Here is an 11,511-nt window from a genome sequence, read left to right as displayed (position 1 = left end):
GGGGTCGCAATTGTGGTAGGGAAGGAGGAAAAACGGTCAGGTGAGCCATTGACCGGAGGTCAATTATCCCGCGGGGGCGTGGGAGTGAGACGTTGAGCTGGTGTGTGGGGGGGGTTCGTGCTTTGTCACGGTGCAAGGAGGAGGATGCGCGCCTGGATTTAGTCTAGAGTTATGCGATGTACAGTTTCGCAGCGAAACATAAGGACGTGGAGCTGACTGTCTAGCAGCAGCATCTTGTTAAGGTTCATGCTGGGCGGAAAACCCTTCACCGAGGCTTGCACGAACTACTGCTGATAACTGATGTTGAGTATGGATCATGAGCACGACAGGGAAGGCAAGCATAGGTCAGTCAGTCACTGTGTAATATCATCCGACAGTAATCGCAGAGGCCCCGATAATATACGCGTAACTAGTACATGTCTTCTTTCGCATGGATTTCAATCATCAACTACCCCGCTGGGGCATGGAAGATCGACGCTGCCTCCTCCGAAAGTCCATAAACTCTCAGGACGAACAAAAATTACGAAGGAGGACGAAGCACGCATGGCTCATCTGGAATTTGAATCCAGTTTGAACGCTCATCAGAAACAGGACAAATAGAGAGTGAATTGTTGTAGATTACCATTCATCTTGTGCTTATGTACGGGGTTATGACTGACAGTTTTGCAGGAGGGGCGGTGTGAGGCCGATCTCGACGTCTGTTCCCCCGACGCCTATGTGCCGAGTGAATGAAGGAATAACTCCAGCCGCGGAGTAACACCAACCCGGTGCAAGTGCATCCACTGAAGGTCCACTGTCTGAGGCCCAACACGGACCGGGAGAGCTTCAAATCAGGACGTTTCTCTCTAGAGTAGTCTTAAGGCCAGAACTTCCGGACCCAGAGTAGATAAACGCTCAGAGGGGGAACGGCAGTCATGGATATCCACCCACTTTCATCATGGTCGGAGAATGCGGTCCACTGTGTGATCCTCATTCTCACGAACGGCTGCTCTGCTAGAGACCCGAGTCTGAAAGACGGACGTATGCCAGGATCTGCACCCAGGAAGTTTTGATTTCCGCGCACGGATAAATTTGTAGGTGCTGATGGCGGTTGATACGGCTCGGAGATGGTGTGGGCAACAACTCCATTCGTCCTAATCTGCCCGAGATAGGTGTCGTTTGCAACGGCAGTCGATGAGTAATGATACTTGCTCACTCGGGCTTGGTAAACAGTGTCTGGAGTGTCCGAGTCGAATCTAGGTCGGGTTAGTCGGGGACAGTACTGACAAAGTTCTGGTCCTTCGCAATAGAGAATGTATAAAAAGATTTTTGTTTCGAATCCGCGAAGAGTGAAAGACAATCAGAAAACATGACGCATACTTAGTCATCCAAAATCATGTTTCCTTCTTCCCACTGCAAGGATAGCATCAGGTCTAACACTATCCCACACCACACGCATCACACTCCGCGTTGGATTTAGCTCTCTTGTATTTGCCTGGATCTATCGCGGCAGAACACGGGCGAGCGGGGACAAGTCAGCACCGAACAGCTAATGACTCGGCTCGAGAATCGACATGATGTTGCACCATTAACAATGATTAAAGAACAAATTGACGCTGTACATACTACTTCCATATTGGAGATCACTGATCTTGTGTGTCCGTGTGGTGCATCAAGCGAACGAAGGCCTATGCGAGCTTCTTGAATTGAACCCTCCATACGAAAGGACCCAGTCGAACAGCGAAAGGCACTCTTGTCTGGAGTGCGTGAAAATCCTGTCCTCTCGATAAATCTCCGCCTCCTCACGAGAAAACATGGACCCGTAGGTGCCCCTCTGTCTATGTTTCTGATTTCGTATGTCTCGCGGCACCAAAGAACCGGCGGGGCGGATGAACTTGGACCCGACGCTTGGCCTCAGCTTCGAACATATGCATGACGCTGTATCCATATCAGATCTACTGTGCCTGTCGGTCTGCGTGAAAGGACCAGCACCACAGCAAAGAGTGGAAGACGTATGCCAAGGAAAACAAACTCGTAGATAGCGTCGCGTGTTCGCCGGCGCGGGATGGTCCTGATGGCGTAAAAGAACCTATGTTCAAGACCTTACAGAGGCAGATGGAGAGAGGATTTAGGGATTGATATCGGAGGGGGAGTGGGTGTATATTTCAGGGTTCAAAGCTTTATCTCCTTCCTTCGCTCCTCAATTCATGGGATTTGGCTTTAGATCATCAGATAAAATGCCTGCAGCGGTGAAGGATGCCCTTCGGCATTCTGTGGCCAAATATAGACGTCCAAGCACAGATGAGACGGGGGAGTATGTGAAGAGAATGGAGCTAGAAGAAGCTCAAGGAGAAGTATTGGAGCTGAGATCAATATGTATAGCTCCTGGATAGTGCTTCGTCGTAGAGAAAGCATCGTGATCATGCAAGGCTTACGAACTATTGCGGGCCTTCTTTATCAAACGCACCTCCTACTCAGACTCAGAATGGCGACTTGAAATCATATTCCGGGACAAATAACTCAAATTTTGTACGTAGAGTTAAGCCTAACGATCTTTCTAGCATTGACTTCAGCGTCCAGTTTGGCCAAGGCTTAGACCAGCGATGGAGGAAGCCGTCTTCTTACTTCTTGTGCGACGCGCAGCTCTTTCCGAAGGAGAGGGAGCATCATTGGTAGTTGTGGGAGGACCATTGACAGCAGAACTCGTGCCTCGTCGTGAAGTCCTTTGTCGTTTTGTGATGGATTTTATCTGCAGCTCCCGGCCGTCCTCCTCTGATTCCGAAGGGAACTGAATGCTGCCAATCGGAAAAAATGTCGAACGTGTCCCGTTCAGGAAATCAACAGGTACTGTAGAATCATCGTTCCACGTGGTAGAAAAACCCACGAGCCGCCGGAAATCGAACTGGTCTTGAGCCGATGTCGATAACAAATCAAGGGCATTATCGTCATATTTTGCCAACTTTCTCCCCGCATTCCACCCTGGACAAAAGGGGCTGACATGGCTCTGCAACTGGTTGCGCAACTCTGGTTGATGGAAGGGATAGAAAACGTCAGTTCGCTCTTGTGTCTGCTTGTATTCTTCCTCAGATTGCTGTAGAGTCCAACAAGAGACCATATACTCTTTTGACAGTTTGAGGGAGAAGGATTGAACTTGGATGGACTTTTCTTTATAGTCAAAATACTAAACCATATGTCATCCAGAACCAATCTCTCGGTGAAAATTGGACCTCACCATTTTGGCCGGCTTCTTGCGTTTCTCAGCGTTGGGTAAGAGTGTAAAGTCATGTATGGTCTTAATGGCCTCCTGTGATGGTACGAACATGGCATAATTTCTGTCTAATATGTTGTGGTATTCCAGACACACTAGGAGTAGACGCTGTCAGTTAATCGCTGGGATAAAAGCACTGTGTTTACATTCTAAGAGATTACAGTGAGTGTGCAAGTTGAAAGTATTGGCCTCGAATCCCCAGTGATATTCGAGAGCACGAATCCAGCGGCCCGCTTAACAGACCAGAGAGATCGCACAAGGATTATTCACTTACTGCATCTGTATCACTGGATAATGACTTGTCGATAAGATGGGCAAAGACCACCGCAGTACCGGTAGTATTGACTTTTGCCGTCAGAACGCAGAATCCTCCGTACTTGGCAGCCTCACGGGCCCAATTTTTGGAGTCTTGGGATCTGATTTGTATGCGACGTTGAATTCAGGAGTGGTGTCTAGAATACAATACAGAGCCAGCTCCTTTCTAGGGGTGTATGAATGATCCATGTCTTTCTTGCTTTTGCACTTCTTGAGCAATATTGTTTCCTCTTCAGAAGTATCTTCTGGCTTTTCAACCCCTCATTCAATTCACATCCTTTGCTCAAGAAGGGAAGCCCTCTGGGGTTATGGTGGCATCCTTTACTGAGGACTCTTCTTAGCTTGGTGCCTGGGGTCTTCAGCACGGTGATATCAACAAGTATTTTGCCATGGATGATAACACTTTGCAGTGTATGTCCCTTTTGGCAGCAATTCTGACTGCTACTAAAGGTTTTATAGTGGATTCTTCCTTGCTTGATTCATTCAAAGAGTCTCATTGGCTCTTGGCTCCCAGGGGAGAATCCCTTGATCATATCATTGACTGCTATGCTCACAACCTCAAGAGGAATGCTCCTAGTTGCACACCTTTCTATGAGGTAGACTTTAATATCTTTTTCCTTGTGAGTGTCTAATTTGCATCACAGGTGTGTTGGAATCTGCAAGAGTTCAAGCAATCTGGCATTCTGGCATGATGAGTAAGGAAGGAATCCAAGGGAAATTGAAGGAATTAGGTAGAAACTACTAGAAAAGGAGTAGTCTAGTATAAATATGAGAAGTCAATGGGGAACTCCTCAGGAGTTTGTAACCCAAAGACTAGAGGTCTTACAAGCATATACTCTGGATACAGTCCAAATCTCAACAGTGTGCCCTCTTGTGAATGAGAACATAATGAGGCAGTTGAGAATGTCTTTGCTCCATTCCTGCCAATTGTTCACTTTTTTGTCAAGGTTTCTGGCAGTGAAAATGTTAATGAACAACAATCTCAGTCTTCACTCATAATGGTGGTAAAAGACTGATATTTGAACCTGTCAATGAACAACAATCTACCAGTACAATAAGTAATCAATATGTAGCAATGTAAGTAAAATATGCGTCTCAACCTTCACTCATAATGATGGTAAAAGACTGAGGTGTGAACAAAAGGAAAATGGATGGAAGTAAGTATGGAAATGATCAAGCAAAAATATATGAACTTGTAAATAAATTTAGAACAAACAGACCAATAACCTGATCAACAGGCATATAGCTGAATCCTCAACAGAAAAGGGCTGTTTGAATACTGACAACAAAGAGAGAGGGTTTTGTGGAATCAGTGGAGAGTGGACTCATAGTGGTGGAAGGAGGGCTTGTAGCTGGAGATTGATCAGGGGGTGTCATCAGTGGCTCAGTGGCTCAGTGGCTCAGTGGCTTGGAGTCCAAAGAGGCAAGTTTAAAAGAGATTCTTGTAGGAATCAGTTGTGTTGATGATTTCAAGTTACTTCAGATTCAGATGATCACTCTTGACTTAAAGTTTGAGAAATACATCCATAACCTGTGAGAATCTAGACCTATGATTGTATAACTACAGGATAGTAAGTAAAGGATAGAGTGATGAGAATACTAGGTGCTCACCTCAGTCTCAACATGGGGGTACATAGACAGAGTGAGGAAAGAGACAAAAACACAAGATACACTAAATTTCAGGCCTTACAATGAAGAATACAGTAACGAGTGAGACATGAAGATAATGGCTAGACTGGCTAATAGTAAAAAATCAAGAAGATGAGTCAGCAAGTATGTGTCAGTGGTACTAGTAGGTAGGTGTTACTTGGTTTGTAACACAGTATATCTTCTATAACTAATGGACCAGCCTAATAGTAGTAAGAGATGAAAGTCTGATACTCCACTGCACATCTCACTGACAAATTTAGATATCTTCCCCTTCTTGATCCGCTCTTGACTAGTTAATGTCTGATCCTTGAACACTACGGTTCTTCAAGCAGTTACGTGCCAAATGACCGTGTTCTCTGCAACGGAAGCAGAGGCCCCGTCTGCGCATCTTTGCAAGATCCATATTCCCTCCATCAGGGATGTCCTCCCTATCACCAACTGATGATCCTTCTCGAGCGGTCCCCTTCCCACTGTCTCGTCGCGCCTCATTGGCAATCCGGCTCTCCCAGTAAAGGGCATCGAGTTGCAGGGCAGTTTTCTTGTAGTCTTCGTATGTCTCCGGCCAGATAGCGCAGCACAGTTTAGCGAGGCGCAGTTTGCGTCGGAGACCAGGATTGAGCGCCCGCATTAAGTGCACAATCAAATCTTTGTCGCGCCACTCTGTTTCGCACTGTACATCTTTCCGAAGACCATCAAACTCAATGAAAAACTCCTGCGCGGTCCTTCCCCCTTGTCGAATCGTCTCCAGCTTGGCTTCCGCGTTCGCTATCAGGTTTGGATCCAAAAAGGCCTCGTCAAGCTTGTTGATAAAGTCGGTGTAGATTCCGACTTCAAGTCGGTCGTCGACAGTGTGATCGTCCATATAGCTCTGGGCCCACACTCCAGCTAATCCGTCTTCCATGTAGGATAGGATGAACAAGATCTTGGATTTGTCATCCAGATATTTCTCATACGCCGCCAGACGCAATTGTATGCTTCGTCGAAATTTTCTGTATTCGACGCATTGCCCTCTGAATGGCTTTGGCTGTCTTAGGCCTATCATCCTAATAACAATAACAGATCAGAGACATCAGCACTACGACGGGAAAAGAGATGCTTACTTTCCGGCTGATGATGATGATGGTGGGGGGTGAGGAAGAGAGGAAGAAAATGGGGGATCTTAAGGGTATGGTGTCGTATACATGTGTTGCCCACGATGTCGTGCAGTGAAGTCCATGGACAGGCCCATGAAAGGATGAAGTCAAGCCTTGGGCCTCATACTTGAGGCAACAACGAGGGTATGAGGTGGTGTTACAACAAGGACCCTAACCCACATGCAACGAGCGTGTTTGGAGCTCCTCCGTGAGGAGAAGCGAACAGGTGACCAAAGCAATCCTAGCTGTGGGTCTCTCTCGCATGGTTGCGGACTGCTGGTCTGACCCAAGTGGGCGACGCTGACATTACGAGAAGACTGTTCAGCGTTTCCCGTCGCTTGATTACAGTCATTCCACGTCTTCTTGAATCTGCAGTCGTCAGGCTTCGGAACCTTTAAACGTGTTGAAAACGCACGCATGGATCCAGGTGTTTTCCCCTTCCCGCCACATGTACGAGGTAGTTACTTGGATGCAGGCCATCCTCAGAAACCAGGGCCGCAGGTTTTGTAATGAATAGAACGAAGTCTTTGCTCCTCGCGCAGCGTAGGTTCCTCGATGCAGGTCATGTTGGTGTGAAAGAAGATAAAAGGAAAGGCGAGCATCGTTCGTATTTGGAAAAGGACGACAGGGAAGGAAGGTCCAGGCCTCTATTCCTCTTCATGCTAGACTTGTACGTACAAAATTAGATATCTTAGCAAATTAGGAGCAAAATTGGGGTACGTATGCATGTAATGACGAAGGTGTAATAGCGATGGTAGGCATTATTACCAGTTTGCGACTCGACATGATTATTGACTTTGCGTGATGAAAGATTATCCGGTCGAGTATATTCAGGAAATAAAGATCAAGGCAATGCAATTAAGAGAAGAAGACAAGACGTCAAGAATTCATTGGTCGATTGGCTGACAAACGGTTGGTTGGACCGATTTGAACACTGTGTTCCTTCATACTTACCGGGTTTCTAATAAAACTCTACTTACGGTGGAGATGGTCGAGAATCTGGTCGTTTCGTACCGAGGGTCGGAGAAGATGCGGCCTCTCGCGTATCCGAGTCAGTCCACTTGTGGCGGCGCATCAGGCTGGTGGAAGTGGTAATGAGCAATATCCTGCTGATTGATGAGTATACTTGAGGTAAGCGAGGAGATTTGTGTGAGTCTATCAGTCAGGAACAGTTTCAATTCAAGTCATTCTGGTTGTCAGGGGTTCCGGACGGAGGGAAGGAACATAGATCCTAACATGCACAAATAAAATCTTCATTCTTTGCTTTGCAAACATTTGAAAAGATGAATTACGACTACGCATTCTTAGCCCTGAGGAACATTCCTCCTCCGAAATACCTGCATTCACCTTCCTGCGCCTCGTTACCTGTATGTTCAATATACTCCTTCCTGCTGATCTCCACGAGGTCCGAAACGCTGCTCAGATGAAACTCGGTGGATCGTCTCACCCTCTTCCTGGCCCCCTCACCGTCACTGTCCTCATCCTCGTCGTCCTCTCCCTCAACAAATTTAAATGCCGATATAACCGACTTGGGCGTGACAGACTCGGTCCACGCATCATACGACGAGTGCGTGCTTTCACGCAGGATCATCGGGACGAGCGATACATCGAATAGAGGACTGAGCGCGGCGTATATGGCAGCGTCAACCCCCTTAAGATGCTCCTTACAGATGCTAGATTTCCGATAGAGGTGGCGCAGTGGGATGCCTATCTCTTCTGTACCGCTGGCGACGACTTTCTGGATCGCGTCAACGAGGGCCTGGACATTGCTAGGAGAGGAGGAGGGGTACTCAAGCTCGTTGTCATGAGGAGAACCAGGCCGATAGTCCTCCCCCATGAAATCCATCCGTGATTTTCCTCTCACAACATCGAGGGTCGTGAATTCATACTCCCCAGGAGTATAAGCAAGGTTCGACGAGCCAGTTTCAGGCGTACAGACGAACACATCGTATTAGAGAATTAAGCGTACACCTGACGTCACAGGATCAACTTTATGCTCTACGTCAGTGTAGAATGCCACATCTTTGAGATTGATGTAGGGTTGGGGTTCAGAGGCGCCAGTGATTTTGGGATGCATGTCCACAGCCATCTCGTTGCCGTCATGCCGGAGATGGAATGCGCCGCCTGACCAGGATGCGTTGAGCGCGACCAGGACAGTGGCATGGTGGTCCTTCCCATGGGTCGAGTCGCGGTGCCAGTCAAAGTGCCCACCCTCATCGTACATCGCGAGCTTGTGGAGCTCTGCATCAACCTCCTTGCCCACGAATAGGGTCGCCTCAAGGACGGTCTTGAGATCAAGGAGGAAGTGGAGAGAGGCAGTGTAGCTGGACTCGGATGGGCAAGTGATGTCTTTTCCAGGTATCTCTCGTCCATCGCGGTAGGTGGGATCTGTGACTGTTTGGTCACCCCTGCCGAAGGAAGATGGCTGGCTTTGAGCGCGGATGGCATCGACGTTCGGGGAGCCAAGAGTGCCAAATGGCGTGCCATTTGGGCCTCTGAACTCGGAGTCGCCGTTGAGGTAGTCGAGGGTGAAGGAGACAAAGGGATAGGAGACGACACTGTCCAGAGCCTTTGAAACAAGTGAGTCGCGCTTCACCACGAGGCTTTTGTGATGTTCTATCAACTTTTCAATGCTCTTGCTGACCTGTACGTAGGTCAGAATAGCATGTTCGGTATTTTGGGGGGCAGACATAAATGTAGAACAATGGTAGCAACGGCGTTCAAAAAACAGACTCAGTGTATAATGGCATACGTAACGCACGTGCAAGTGCCGGCTTTCGAGATGTCATATCGTCGATAAACGGCGATAATCGTATTTATCTGGAACTGAAATAGTTCACATTTCAACACCGTATCTCTATTGTGCTGCGATGATTAATCTGCTTCATCAGTGGCCAGAGTCTCAGCCGAATATTCCGCATAATAGTCTTTCAATCATCGTATTCCAGCTGATTTCTACCTCAAAACGCTCCATCTCCTGCTCCAGCCAATCTTTCGTATCACAATCTTCCGGTGTACCTCCTTGGCTTCGATGACTTCATTACATGTTTTTTTTGGCTGCTTTTACCTCGTCGCTGCAACTCCAGTCCAGTCCTAGAGTGGATGATACGAGCTTTGGCACGTCGCCAATGCTAATATTTCCTTTGCCGTCACGCGGCTGTTCCAATTACGATTGCCAACTACGGCTCGACCGAAAGCGGTGTTCACTAAAACAGTATCTCATTAGTTATTCTGATCATATTTATCAACCTGGGTCGAATCTATATCTACTACAATATCGAGCTCGTGGGTCCATACCTTTTCAACTTCTGACCGTGTTACTCAATCCTTTTCTGCCATTCGAAAATATTCAGCGCTTCAGCTGCTCTCCTTGTAGCGGCACCATGTCATGGCCATGACCAACGCCTTGACTATCGAAAATGTGCTATACCGCTTGGAAAGCTTCCTTAGTCTCCAGCCATCGACGAGAAACTGCGGCGAGTCATCGGAAACATTCGTACAGGCACAATGCCTAACTCGCCGGAACTCCCAGGAAATGGTGCGACCAGGCGGGAACAACTGTCAGACGATGGCACCTCGGAGGACTGGATATAGGTGTTGGTGATGCTAGAAGATAGTACAGCAGAGTCCGCGCGCATCGCCTTTCCACATCGTTTGTGAGGACGTATCATTCTGTGTTTCTCTGGGACTTTTCGTTCTTCCACCTCTCTCCATTCTATCTTCGATTCCGTTCCCGGGTCTCGCCGTCAAGTTCATCCACGAACCAGCATCGACCATCCTCCTGAAGACACAGAGGTGGTCCCAGACCAAATACATCGAGGCTTAATGTGCATCCTGCACAATGACATCCACATCGTCGCACCGCCGAATACCCAGCCATCATCGATATCGACGTCGGATTAGCTCTGATTCGAAAGCCCCCACCGAACTGAAGCTCATTATCCGTCAGGATTTTGACAACCGCTCTCATGGATCAGAGAGGGAGGAGGTCAATGTCGGATTACACAGAGTCGTTCCAGACGTTTTTGGATTTCAATTGATACGTCGAAGAGAAGCCAGAGGGTTATCGGGAGGCAACTTTCGAGCGGATATCTGACACAGACTCGGATGGAATGGGAGAACTGGATTTTCAGTCGCGCATATGGCCAGAAGGACTGGTCCAAGTCTAAGCCAAACACTGCGAATAACGACCTTCTGGTGGCTTCCTTTCTAACTTCACCCGTTCTTCCCGTATCCACATCGGCCACCGTGCTCCATCTGATCTCCACATCAAACCGCTTCATCTCAGCCGCCAGCCACATTTCCGCATCGTACGCTTCCGTCGTTCCATCTTCTCGTATGCACGTGCAGTCCTGTACTTTTCCTACGTCCTCTTCTTCCCAGCTATATTGGACAAGTATCGTCCTCACAGATGCGCCTGGGCTGCGCAGCACACTCTCGAAGACACGTACAAATCTTCGCGGACTGCGCCGACATCCAATCGTAGACGTTGAAGAGATGGGCATTCCGCTTCTTCCCCAAAGCATCCCAACCGATAGCCTCGTGAGCTCCTTATCCATAGGAGCTTGTAGTTCCGGCGCGTCCTCGAGTACCTGTTTTTTAACGACGTCGAATGGAATGAAGTAACCTCTGAGCTTGCAACGACGTCAACAAGTAATCAATGAAGACAGGAAATCGTGCCGTCTCTTGGCGCCACGTTTCTTTCGTAGGGGCAGGTGCCTCAAATTTTATCGTAGTCATCTATCGAGGTGAGTGATAAAGAAATTGTCTTCGTAACGATGGCTTGATATTTACTTAGGCTTACTTCCTTCGTCAGGATTAAGGCAGAAAATCAGTTGAGGTTTTAAGACGGACTCAAATTCACCGGTGTTTTGTGCTGAGAAGACTGGGCCTCGGTGTCTTGCCTAGAAGCTTTGATAACATATAGTAAAATCCATCACGTTATGAACAGACTCGTGTCGCGTCTCATCAGCGCAGGATCGGCGGGCTTCTTGTACCGTAGAGTCTACGGACTTGTACGGTGTCATCTCCTGTTTCGGTGTAGTATTTTCTCAGCTGCTGTCCTATTTTCATACCTTAATGGGAGGCTTTTTCAGTATGAAATTAGAACTTACCCAGGACAAGCAGCACAAGGACAATTTCACCATTGTTCGCCATATTTAGGAA

General features: G+C 47.8%; 5 protein-coding genes across 5 annotated transcripts; all 5 read right to left on the bottom strand.

Annotated features, from left to right (window-relative positions):
- Positions 1–514: 514 nt before the first annotated feature.
- BT62DRAFT_1080740 (uncharacterized protein) lies at positions 515–2,305 on the bottom strand. The gene is made up of 5 exons (XM_043179604.1): positions 1,662–2,305; positions 870–1,235; positions 765–793; positions 623–713; positions 515–552 (listed from the first exon to the last, which is right to left on the bottom strand). Exons 1-4 carry the CDS (start codon positions 1,925–1,927, stop codon positions 649–651), a joined length of 726 nt encoding a protein of 241 aa, XP_043034111.1. The 5' UTR covers positions 1,928–2,305; the 3' UTR covers positions 515–552; positions 623–648.
- Positions 2,306–2,548: 243 nt separating this feature from the next.
- Positions 2,549–3,751, bottom strand: BT62DRAFT_997651 (uncharacterized protein; the record flags this gene model as incomplete). The annotated part of the gene is made up of 4 exons (XM_043190668.1): positions 2,549–3,160; positions 3,212–3,355; positions 3,522–3,663; positions 3,714–3,751. The coding sequence occupies 4 exons, from the start codon at positions 3,749–3,751 to the stop codon at positions 2,549–2,551; spliced, it is 936 nt and encodes a 311-aa protein (XP_043034110.1).
- Positions 3,752–7,581: 3,830 nt separating this feature from the next.
- Positions 7,582–8,306, bottom strand: BT62DRAFT_578063 (uncharacterized protein). The gene has a single exon (XM_043181474.1). The coding sequence runs from the start codon at positions 8,189–8,191 to the stop codon at positions 7,640–7,642; it is 552 nt and encodes a 183-aa protein (XP_043034109.1). The 5' UTR covers positions 8,192–8,306; the 3' UTR covers positions 7,582–7,639.
- On the bottom strand, positions 8,306–8,761 carry BT62DRAFT_819850 (uncharacterized protein; the record flags this gene model as incomplete). The annotated part of the gene is made up of 1 exon (XM_043182349.1): positions 8,306–8,761. A coding segment is annotated over one exon (456 nt), but the record flags the coding sequence as incomplete, so codon positions are not given.
- A 941-nt stretch (positions 8,762–9,702) lies between these two features.
- On the bottom strand, positions 9,703–11,502 carry BT62DRAFT_923920 (uncharacterized protein; the record flags this gene model as incomplete). Its single annotated transcript, XM_043184563.1, has 5 exons — positions 9,703–9,816; positions 9,846–10,064; positions 10,449–10,979; positions 11,210–11,256; positions 11,460–11,502. 5 exons carry the CDS (start codon positions 11,500–11,502, stop codon positions 9,703–9,705), a joined length of 954 nt encoding a protein of 317 aa, XP_043034107.1.
- Positions 11,503–11,511: the final 9 nt, after the last annotated feature.

Source organism: Guyanagaster necrorhizus, assembly GCF_019112545.1.
Source record: "Guyanagaster necrorhizus MCA 3950 unplaced genomic scaffold BT62scaffold_47, whole genome shotgun sequence".
Classification (NCBI taxonomy): Eukaryota; Fungi; Basidiomycota; class Agaricomycetes; order Agaricales; family Physalacriaceae; genus Guyanagaster; species Guyanagaster necrorhizus.
This window is presented reverse-complemented; position numbering and strand designations above follow the sequence as displayed.